A 10,242-nucleotide genomic window follows, 5' to 3' on the forward strand; every position below is an offset into this window, starting at 1 on the left:
GAGAGAGAAAGAAAGCACAAGTGTGATAGAGGGGCAGAGGGAAAGAGAGAGAATCTCAAGCAGACTCTATGCTCTGTACAGAGCCCGACCAGCAGGGGCGTGGGGGTGGGGGGTAGGGGGTGGGGAAGCTCAATCCCATGACGATACTAGGATCATGACCTGAGTCGAAATCAAGAGTTGGAGGCTTAACCGACTGAGCCAACCAGGCAGCCAAAATTTGTTTTAATCTTTAAGTCTTTCCCTCTCCTTTTCCCCTTCCAATTAATTTGTTAAGGGAATTGGATGTTTGTTCTAGTTTCCCTTTTTCTAGATTTTGCTGATTGCATCCTGGGGAATACTCATGCTATTTTTCCCCCCTGATAATTTCATATAACCTAGCAAACATTCTCCTATACTGCCCCATGGTTTTCACAACCATTAACTATATAGCCCTATAGTATGCCATCCAGTGGATATACCATAATATTTTTCTCCGGCATTTAGGTTGCTTTCCATTTTCCGCTGTTATGAAAAATGCTGGAATGAACATCCTCCCACATAGTACATGGGATGTACTTCCTTAGAATATGCTACCAGAAATGTAATCATGGCTCCAAGGCCTGAATGATTTTTCAGCCTCTTGGCACATATTACCGATGGTTTGTCCAAGGGGTTGTGCCTTCCCCAGCACCGCATAAAAGTGCTGTCATTCATTCTGAACAGTACTTAGGGCTATTCAGGGCTCAAGGATGTTTGGTAAAGACAGGGTAATTATGAGGGCAAAGAGCTAGAGAAGGAGAAAGATGATGACAGGGACTCAGGCTAAATTAAGCAGAGAGTGATCTACAATTTACCGCAGACCTAGAGTGAGTCAGAACTCTGTTCATTCCCATTGTGAAAAAAACTTGATAACAGGAGTTATTAATAGGGCATGGCATGTCGGGTAATCTTTCCGTTAGACTATGCATTAGTCAGGCCCTTATTTGAGACATGGGTCCAGTCTGGGTCACTGAAACTTCACAAGGTGTGAGGAAACTGGCAAAGATCCAGAGGGCTTGATCAACTTGAGGAATGATGGAAGAATTCCAGAGAAAAGTCAAAGGAGTCAGGCAGGCTCGCTTTGGAAAAAACAAAGACATCTTTTTTTGCCTCAGTGCTGGGAGGTTTTGCTAGAAAGGCCAGCACTCGGTTGTCTTCGGAAGGGTGATTATACGAAAGGGGTGAAGCAGGAGACACTTCTGTATAAGGTAGAACTTTTTCAGACTCCGGAGTGATTATTTAGGTCTTGTGAAGAGTGCTCATTGGTCATTGGCCCTGGAAATATTTGAGAAGCTTCCTGTTCTTCTGCTCCAAGTGGTTCAGATATCCACTTGCTTCCTGCCCATGAGGTGCCTCTTGGGCCCCCCTCCAACTTGTGACGGCTGTTTCCTGGCAGTCTCCTGGGGAAGGGTAGGTGAGGTCTGAGAGGAGTGCTCTCCCTTCTCCCTGGGCCAGCATTCTCCTTTCTGTCCCCTCACATTTATTTCAGGGTGTGTTTACAGCATGTCAGGTTGGCATGGCATGACGTCTTCTGATCCTGCTATTCCAGCCCTGCTGTGCAGAGTGGACTTAGAAGCTGGGTGGGGGCAATGAAAACCACTCAAACCAGCCCCTTTTGGTGACAAGAACAGTGCGGCTGACCCAGCAGACCTGGGAAACCATTTAGTTCAACCTTCTACAGAATAGCTTCCTACCATGCAACAGGTGCTTTACATATATTCTTTTGAATTTGCACAACCTTGGAGGTAGGGTTTCAGAGGTGTAGAATTGGAGATGAAGACAAGTTATTTGCTTGGGGTTACACTGCAGGTAAAGGAGTGCCTATGTTATGCTGGCCTGGCAATAAAATCTGTGCCCTTGCCTTTGGGGCATGCAGTTGTGAAAACTGCAGCCCAGAGAGGTGGAGCCTACCACCCAAAGCCACACAAGCCGACCTGGGACTGGAATTCAGACTCCTAACTATTCATCAAGGAATCTTCCCAAGACACGTGGCCTCTTCTGAGGCCTCACATGGGGAGGCCGAGGATGTGGCCTGGCCCAGGCCAGCCTGGCTCAAGTTAACTGAAGAGTAGCCAGTCTCTGGAAGAATGCTGGCCACGCCACTGGCTACATTATCTCCCCTCTGGACTCTGATCTTAACCAACATAGTGAGAAGTCAGCTTCCAGGAAGGCCTGGCAGGGCAACGGGCCTGGTAATCTGTCTCTCTTGCAGCCAGTCAGCGGCTAGAGCTGAGCCAGTTAGGTGTAAATGGAAAAATTCTGATGTGGGGTCAGAATATCTGGGTTCTGGTCTATGCTGGGACCCAGCAGGTACCTATGGCAATTTATTTAAAACTCTGAATTTCCTGATCTCAAAACCAAGCAAGGGTAAACCGCACTTGGAGCGCGCTGACACACAAGCTGGAATTGCTACATCCCAAAGCGATACCACCACCATCCGATGTTAGTTTCACGTGCTATTGAAACGTCTGGCTCTGCTGCCCCAGCGAGGCCAAGACTGCAGCAGCGGCAGATAACTACAACTCCCAGGAGGCACCGGTCCTCCAAGCCCCCACCACGCGGGCAGGCGGAGGAACTACAACTCCCAGGAAGCACCAGGTGGGACGGCGCTGGGCGGTGACGTCGCGGGGGCCGGCGCGGGGAGCTGATTCGGCCAGAGCTGCCAGCGGAGTGGCTGCCGCCGCGGGTTGTTACAGCTGCTGGAGCAGCAGCGGCCCCCGCCCCCGGGCACCCCTCCTGGGCCCTCGACCGTCGGCCCTGAGTGGTGAGTCTGGGCGAGTGATTTCGCGGTGGCCGAACTAGAGGCCTCTTCTTGGGGCTAGAGGCAGGGTGGGAAAGAAAGTGGGGGCTGCTGGGGAGGCGCCCCGGGCTGAAGGGGACCCGGGCAGGGTGACCGGAGGTGGAGGGGGTGCATCAGCCGAAGGGGTGCATTAATCGAAGGGATGCCCACAGGGGAAAGTCGAAGCAGAAGACCGGGTCTGGGGCGTGGGGGAGGAGTGCTCCGGCTGGCGGAGGAGGGCGGGGAGAGGCTGGGCTTTGGGGATAAATTGGCCGCCTCCAGGGCTGGGTGAACGCGTGGAGGTGGGGGTGGGGCTCCGGACCGGGCCAGGCTCGGAGTGCGAGGTCCCAGGCTGGGAAGCGGAGCTGGAGGCCCCTCTTCGGCTTGAGTCCCTCTCGGATAATCCCAACAATAGCGAAGACTCCACCTCCTCTTTTCACCCTCTTCCCCAGCTAGGGGGTTCGCCCCAGTACTTGCCGTCTTTCCATTCCCACCGCCCTCCCCAGCCCGGTAGGCTGGGCCAGAGCTGAGAGGTGAGCGACTGTGACCCTGCGGGTGGGGCGGTGGGCAGAATGAAAGTGGCATTGTGGAGTGGTGCCGGGGTCCCCATTGTCGGGGTCCAGGTTGTGGGCCTGGATGTTTTGTGCTCTTCATCTAGAAGGCAAAAGACTTGCTGCTTAAAGGGCTGCCCATACTTCGGGCAAAGAGTGGGAAGGGCGTACCTGGCAGCTGTCCTGGGGCGCACCGTGGCTTGGGCTTAGGTGCCAGACTGACAGGCTGGACAGATATATTTGTGTGTGGAGTCGGGGTGGCGGCGGGGGAGGGAAGGAGTAGAAAACAGCTACCAGCAAGAGAGTAGTTAACAGAACAGAGTTGCTGCAGGCTTTGGTTTGAGACAGGTTATGAAACCACATCAGGCACTGCCATGCAGCCACCTGCCAGCTAGGGCAGCCAGAACTTTTCAGCCTCAGCTGCTGCAGGCTTGCTCTACTGGGTTCTTCTCCCTGTTTCTTCCCTCTGGGTGCGGGGCAATTGTTTTTTTGTTTGTTTGGTTTTTGCCTTTTTTTTTTTTTTTTTTACTAACAGAAGTGATATGTACCCTTAGCGGTATGTACTCTTAAGAGTGCTTCCTGGCTGCTAGTCTTTTTCTTAATTTCTTGATTTCTTCTGTCTTTTGAGGAGTCAGTCCTTCTGGGATTTCTGCTATCAGGGCAACTAGCGTTTAGTCTTCAGGAAGACACTTCCAAGGGTATCAGTTAGGTCCTAGGTCTCGGCCCCTCCTAGACTCATCAGACTTCATTGGATGCCCTGGTTCAACCAGAAGGGAGTGTAGGATGATCTGGAATTCAGCAAGGCCCTTGGTACTGCTGGATAAAATACAGGGGATGGCTTCAGGTCTCTGTACGACCACACCTTTGTGGGTCTAGGTTAGGGAGAAGGGGAGGGACAAGCAGTTTCTGATCCAACTTGGGGAACTCTACGTCTCTCCTTACTAATAAATCCTTCAGAGGCCTCCCTTCCTAGCTAGCTCCCCACCGCCCCAGGCTTTTGCATCGTAGTAGGTGTCCCAGGAGCCATGTTAGGGTAACCGAAGCTCCAAGGCCCCGGGAAGGTAAACAACTGAGCGAGTCTCAGTTTTCTAGTTCCTTCGGTTTCTGTTAGGCCCAATTATCCAGCCTAATAGGCTGAGCTGTGGGGCCCCAGGAGCATTACATCTAGGATGCACCCTGGGCCATCTCACGCATGTTTGCATGTTGGGAGAGTGTGTTGTGGGTCATATTTCCCCCTTGGTCTCTTAGCTTGGAGCTCTCTGAAAAGAGGAAACTTGTTCTCATTATTCTGGAAGTAAGGAACTGATCCTTGAGAATCCTGGCTCCCACACAGGCTTGGCTGTGATCCTTGCCAGAGATAGATTGCAACTGAGTCTGAGGGGATTTGAGACAGCAGGGTGAAGGAGGTGGCCTTCTGGGCACTTCCAGGATACCCCCATCTGGGAGCCCTTTCTGCACCTCCAGTGAAGATGGGGTTGTTGCCATGGGGATGACCTTAAGGTCTTTACGGGGCAGGACCTCCCCTCAGGGGGGGAGGTGAGCCAGTAGAAAGCACAGTCTGGTCCCACGTCCTGCTGGTTACAGGGCCCTTAGGGATTTGGGAACAACCGAGCTCTCTCAACAAGGGGCTGCTCATTCCCCTCTTTACATGCATCCAGGAATGGCTGGCATTGTTTCTTGGGCATCAAGGGCAGCCCTCCTGGTTCCTTCTGCTGCAGGCCTTCTGCCATTGAAACTGGGCAAGGGAAAGCATGGTGCTAACTTACACCTGGAAACAGGGGCTTGGAAAGGAGGCTGAGGTGAGGATGGGTGAGGCAGAGAGGAAAGGGGCAGGAGAGCGGCCCCAGGTGTAGTTGTGTTTCCTTGGGCCGGGTGTGTTGATGTGGGTTTCAGCTGCCTGTGGGAGCAGTAGATGTTGGCCATGTTCTCTGTCCCCACCTCTCCTATGTTGGGGAAAAGGGCCCTGGTGGTTTGGCAGCAGAGTGGGTGGCATCACAAGGGTTAGCCCGAGTGGCTGCCAAATGGATAAAACATCTTGCATGGATTGTTTTGTGTCACCAAGATGGAGGCCTCCAAGTCTGGGCAGAGGTTGCCCCTAGTCTGTTGTTTTCTCTTTCCTTCCCTCCCTTCCCCCCTGCCCCCCCGCCCTTTCCACTTGATCAGTCTTCTTGGATCAGGGTTGGGAAAGGCCCAGGATTGGACAATTGGGGGAGATGGGTAGAAGCAGTGACCCCCAGATATTCACTCACTGCTGCCTGTTCTCACCCCACCCCCTTCTGTTAATTTTAATGGTGGTGGGAACACAGGGGTAGGAGATGCCCCTTATCAGGCCCTCAGCAAGACAGTCCAGCAGGGGTTATGTTGAGTGATTCTGAGGGGACAGGCCTCTTCTCCCCTCCCCTGAGCTTGGTGGAAAGAGGGCCCTCATCAGAATGCTCTGGAGGATGAGATTGGGGAGCAGGCAATGGTTTCTTTGCTCTGGGCTGGATGCCCCTTGATGACCTATTCACCCAGGCAGTCCCAGTGCCTGGAGAAGCTCTGTCCTGATTGGACGTTGTGTGTGGGGCAGCCTGGTGTTTATCCCAGCCCGGCAGTGGGGAACGAACGGGGTTAAGTCCACACGGACTTTCTTTGGCCTCTTTGCTTGAGAATCAGAGCAGCAGAACTGCTTGGAGTTCTTGGGGAAAGCAGTGCCTCCCTCCCTGTGGGGTTTGGACAGTGCAGGGGGAGGGGGGGCAGGAAAGTGGTGTGACCTGTCTCACCTGTGCTGCTTGTTTGCAGAGCAGCGGCAGGAGAGGGGCAGCAGGATGAATGTGGGCACGGCGCACAGTGAGGTGAACCCCAACACGCGCGTGATGAACAGCCGCGGCATCTGGCTGTCCTACGTGCTGGCCATCGGGCTTCTCCATGTCGTGCTGCTCAGCATCCCCTTTGTGAGCGTCCCTGTTGTCTGGACCCTCACCAACCTCATCCACAATATGGTGAGGGGCTGCCTGCTGCCTGCCCCGGCCATGTGGGCTACTCTTTGGTGGACTGGAGGAGTAGGAGCCCCCCAAACATGGGCCAGATATCAGGGTGACATGCTGACAACAATTGTCACCTGAGACCAGGCCCAGCTCTTATCTCTGTCTCACATCCCCCTCCTGCTTTGAGTTCCAGCCATGTGCACTCTGATAAGAGGACTAAAATCTGCAGATTTGTCCACATCTTCAGGATGTGGGCCTGGAGGGAGGGCCACTGGGAGCTGAACTAAGGGCTCCAGAGAGTCCCCAGGACCCAGGTCCCCAGCCTGGCACAGAAATCCCCCTTTCCTGAGTCTGGATTCCCCGCTGTCTTCCAGTCTGGCCCCTCTGCTCCCTCAGCCCCCGCCTGCTGGCTTGTACTCTTTGGTAGGCAAGCAGGGGTCATGGGCTCGTCCCTGCCTCGACGGCTCAGGGGAGCTATTGCTGGGCGGCTCGGCATTTCTGCAGCTGAGTTCTCCCCATGACTTATCCTCGTGCCAGGCCTCTCCTCTCACCCAGTGGGTCCCCTTCTTCTGCCAGGCTCCCGGCTGCCCCATCCTGACCTCCAGCCCACATCTCTCTGGCCCTGAGAGGGAGGCTCCACATAGCCTAGAGCCCACTTCTTTGACTCCGGGGTGGTGGAGCTGAGCTGGAGGGCCTTTTGCCTTTTGTGTCCTCTAATGAAGGCTCTTTCCTCCAGGGCATGTACATCTTCCTGCACACGGTGAAGGGGACACCCTTCGAGACTCCGGACCAGGGCAAGGCGAGGTTGCTAACCCACTGGGAGCAGATGGACTATGGGGTCCAGTTCACAGCATCTCGGAAATTCTTAACCATCACGCCCATCGTGCTGTGAGTGCCTTGGGTCGGGGAGGACGCCAGCAGGCAGGCCAAGGCCTGGGGAACTCCAAGCCCTGCCAGGCTTAAACCCATCCCCAGCTCTGGCTTTTGGCATGGGAATGAGCAGAGGCAGGGAGGTTGAAGCATCCCTGGGTCCAGTGCTGGGCTCAGACCTTGCACCTCCCTGGCCCTGTGTTTTGCCAAATGGGCCTTCGTTCCCGCCAGTGATGTGAGCCCACAGATCTGGGATAAAGCAAGGGGACTGGGTCGGGAGGGACCTCTTGTCACCCTACTTCTGTTTTGGGGGTCTTTTCTATAACTCCCCACCCAGGAGTGAGGGAAGAAGGGGTCCTCCAAACAGAGGCTTACGCTTCTTCCCAAAATTCCCACCCAGGTACTTCCTCACCAGCTTCTATACCAAGTACGACCAGATCCATTTCATCCTCAACACTGTGTCCTTGATGAGTGTGCTTATCCCCAAACTGCCCCAGCTCCATGGAGTCCGAATTTTTGGAATCAATAAGTACTGAGGGTGCAGCCCCTTCCCCTGCCTGGGATGGCAGGGGAGGGGTGGAGGCCTGTGCTGTGATGCTGAAGACAGAAGGAGCCTCTGGATCCTGCTAGAGATGGGGGTGGAGCCTCTGGGCCCTAGTTTCCCCTTCAATTCCCCCGGTAGCCGACTTGACGTAGCTTGTAGTGGGGTTTGGGTGGGGCCCTCCACGTCTCCGACCCTGTCTGATGTTTTTGATCTTTTCCTTTTGCCTTTTGGATAGAGACTCCGTGGGGGCAGTCATGGGACGGGCTAGGCTCCCGACCTGTGAGGTTGGGACAGGAGAAACCCCCTGCTCACTTGCTCATCCTCAGACTGCTAAAGCACTTTAACCCCTGCAACGGGAGCAGGGGGACGGTACACCTTCTAGATTGGTTCACTTTAATTCTTGTCTTTAGGATGACACTCAGTGTGTGCTCGTATGTGTGAAAGCAGGCACACGATGATGCCTCATCCCTCTGGGTAGAGAACTGCCTATTGTAAGTCTCATGCTTTTGGCAGCTCCCCTCCAGCCCAGCCTGGGTACTGGATGGGAGCGGGGAGGGTAAGGAGAGGGGCTGGGTGTGGGTGGCCTGGTCCCAGAGGTGAGGGGGCCCAGGCCGCTCTCATCTTGGCCCTGGGAGGTGGGGAGGATGGGCAGGGGGTGGGGGTGGGGGGGACGGTGAATTGAAATTTGGAAGAAGGGGCCGTGTAGTTGCAGAGATCGGTATAAGGGAAGAGCGTGGGGATAGAAGCCAGACCCAGCCTTATCCTTTGGGAAGCGGTTGCGCTCAGAGAGTTGCTTTCCCCAGGCTGGTGGTGATAATCCGAAGGGAGGCTGCGGGGGTCTGGGGTGGGGGTTAGAGCTCCTGGGTTTGTGTGAGGAGTGGAGGGGGTGGAAGAGTCATGGTTAGCACATTAGCACATCCGCTTCCCGCTTCGATGCTGCCCCATGCAGCGGGGTGAGGGGTGTGGAGAAACTGAGACAAATGATGAACGGTGGGGCCCTTCTGCAGCCTTCACCTCGTAGCCTCCTCATGCAGACTGGAACTGGCTCAGGGCCTCTTGTGTGTACATGTGGGGCTACAGGGCCACCCCCAAATGGGGTGGGGGGTGGGGCACAGAACGGTCCCTGCCCCAGCAAGGTAGTGGAAGGAGCCAGGAGTGACCTGCGGGTGCGGTCTCCTCAGCCTGAGATGACAGGAGATGGGCAGGAGCCTGCGTGTGGGCTGGAGAGGAGCCGCCTCTTTCCCCTCTGCCATCTGACCAGGGTCTGTGTTACTTTTAGAGTTGTGGGTGCCCGTGCCCCCTTCCAGGGCCCTGAGGGAGGAGGGGAGGTCATTGGTCCCGTTTCCTGCCTCCTGGTCCCCCTGCCCCCCACCCCATGTATCATAGGGAACTTTCACCTCAAAATCTTTCTAAGCAACGTGTGAATAGGATTTTTACTCCCTTTGTACAGTATTCTGAGAAACGCAAATAAAGGACAATGTGTTCCTGTTTCCCCTGAGTCTGGCCTCTGCTTCCTGGAGGGCCCCGGGGGAGGGGGCAGGGGTTTGGGCAGTGGTTCCTGCTGAGGGTAGTGTGAGGGGCTCCGGGGCTGCTGGTCTTCCTGGCTCTCAGCGGAGACAGCCTGAGGGGCTGGCAGGGGACCGGCTCAGGGGACCGGCTGGGACGGGCAGAGGCAGCAGCGGAGTCCTGCTCTGTGACCTGGGCTGGCTGTTCCTCCGTCAGAGCTCCTACCTCTGGCCTCCGTGGGCTGGCTGAGTGATGGCTCGTGCGTGGCCTGGGAGGGGGTCAGTCTGGCAGTGACTTCATAAGTGAAGCCGGAGTCCCCAGGAGTGCCTAGCCCTTTCCTCAGACCGCCTTTCCCAGCTCTCGCTTCTCCCCCCAACCGTGCTCCTTCCCTGGGAAAGCTGCATTTCCTCCCAGCCTCCCTGACTTTGGAACAATCTTCCTGCTTCCTCCGCTCTGCCCTAAGCATGAGTGGGAGAGGAAGAGGTAGGCCCCCAGGACTTATTTGGGCTCCTGGGGCCAGGAAAGGGGAGGAGTCCTTTAGTGGAGGGACTCTGATCTTTGAGGACCTTTCAGTGTATGTTGTGCAGGGTCATGTGCTGTTCCTGGGACAGGTGCAAAGTCCCAGGTAGATGGGAGGAGCTGCCTCAGGCAGCCTGGGCTCTCTGGCTCTGGGCCAGCGTCGCCTCACAGTGTGTTTGGAGTAGGTGTTGGGAAGAGTGCAGGGTCTTTGTCCAAGTCTGCTGAGTGAGGCTCTCACAGTGCTTGGAGGAGCAATATAGACCCCCGAGCCCAGTCCTGGGAGTGGGGGTGCCCTGGGAGCTTCCAGGGACCAGCAGGAATGCAGTCAGGGTCAGGGGCTGGGGCACGTCAACGACAATCAGCGTTCAAATCCTGCTCTGCCACTTACTAGACTTGTGGCCTTGCCAAGTTACTGCTCTGAGCTTCAGTTTCTTCCTCTGTTGTAGAAGGATAATAGGTGGTGTTGTGAGGATTAGCACAACACCTTGT

General features: G+C 55.4%; 1 protein-coding gene across 3 annotated transcripts; it reads left to right on the top strand.

Annotated features, from left to right (window-relative positions):
* Positions 1-2,667: 2,667 nt before the first annotated feature.
* ORMDL3 (ORMDL sphingolipid biosynthesis regulator 3) lies at positions 2,668-9,219 on the top strand. Of its 3 annotated transcripts, XM_039227969.1 has the most exons (5): positions 2,695-2,782; positions 3,250-3,330; positions 6,130-6,329; positions 7,051-7,202; positions 7,585-9,219. In XM_039227969.1, exons 3-5 carry the CDS (start codon positions 6,156-6,158, stop codon positions 7,718-7,720), a joined length of 462 nt encoding a protein of 153 aa, XP_039083900.1. In that variant the 5' UTR covers positions 2,695-2,782; positions 3,250-3,330; positions 6,130-6,155; the 3' UTR covers positions 7,721-9,219. The 3 variants fall into 3 exon arrangements, with proteins under 3 accessions (XP_039083902.1, XP_039083900.1, XP_039083901.1); XM_039227971.1 differs by lacking the exon at positions 3,250-3,330 and having other exon boundaries at positions 2,668-2,782; XM_039227970.1 differs by lacking the exon at positions 3,250-3,330 and having other exon boundaries at positions 2,699-2,782; positions 6,135-6,329.
* The last annotated feature ends 1,023 nt before the right edge of the window (positions 9,220-10,242 follow it).

This window comes from Hyaena hyaena, unplaced genomic scaffold, assembly GCF_003009895.1.
Source record: "Hyaena hyaena isolate Hyena2069 unplaced genomic scaffold, ASM300989v1 scaffold_29, whole genome shotgun sequence".
Taxonomy (NCBI): domain Eukaryota; kingdom Metazoa; phylum Chordata; class Mammalia; order Carnivora; family Hyaenidae; genus Hyaena; species Hyaena hyaena.

Bases quoted from the DNA above. Each gene is read 5' to 3' on its own strand.
- ORMDL3 (XM_039227971.1), top strand. From the start codon at position 6,156: ATGAATGTGGGCACGGCGCACAGTGAGGTGAACCCCAACACGCGCGTG. The intron at 6,330-7,050 runs GTGAGGGGCTGC...TCTTTCCTCCAG, and splicing joins CCAACCTCATCCACAATATG to GGCATGTACATCTTCCTGCA. The intron at 7,203-7,584 runs GTGAGTGCCTTG...ATTCCCACCCAG, and splicing joins ACCATCACGCCCATCGTGCT to GTACTTCCTCACCAGCTTCT.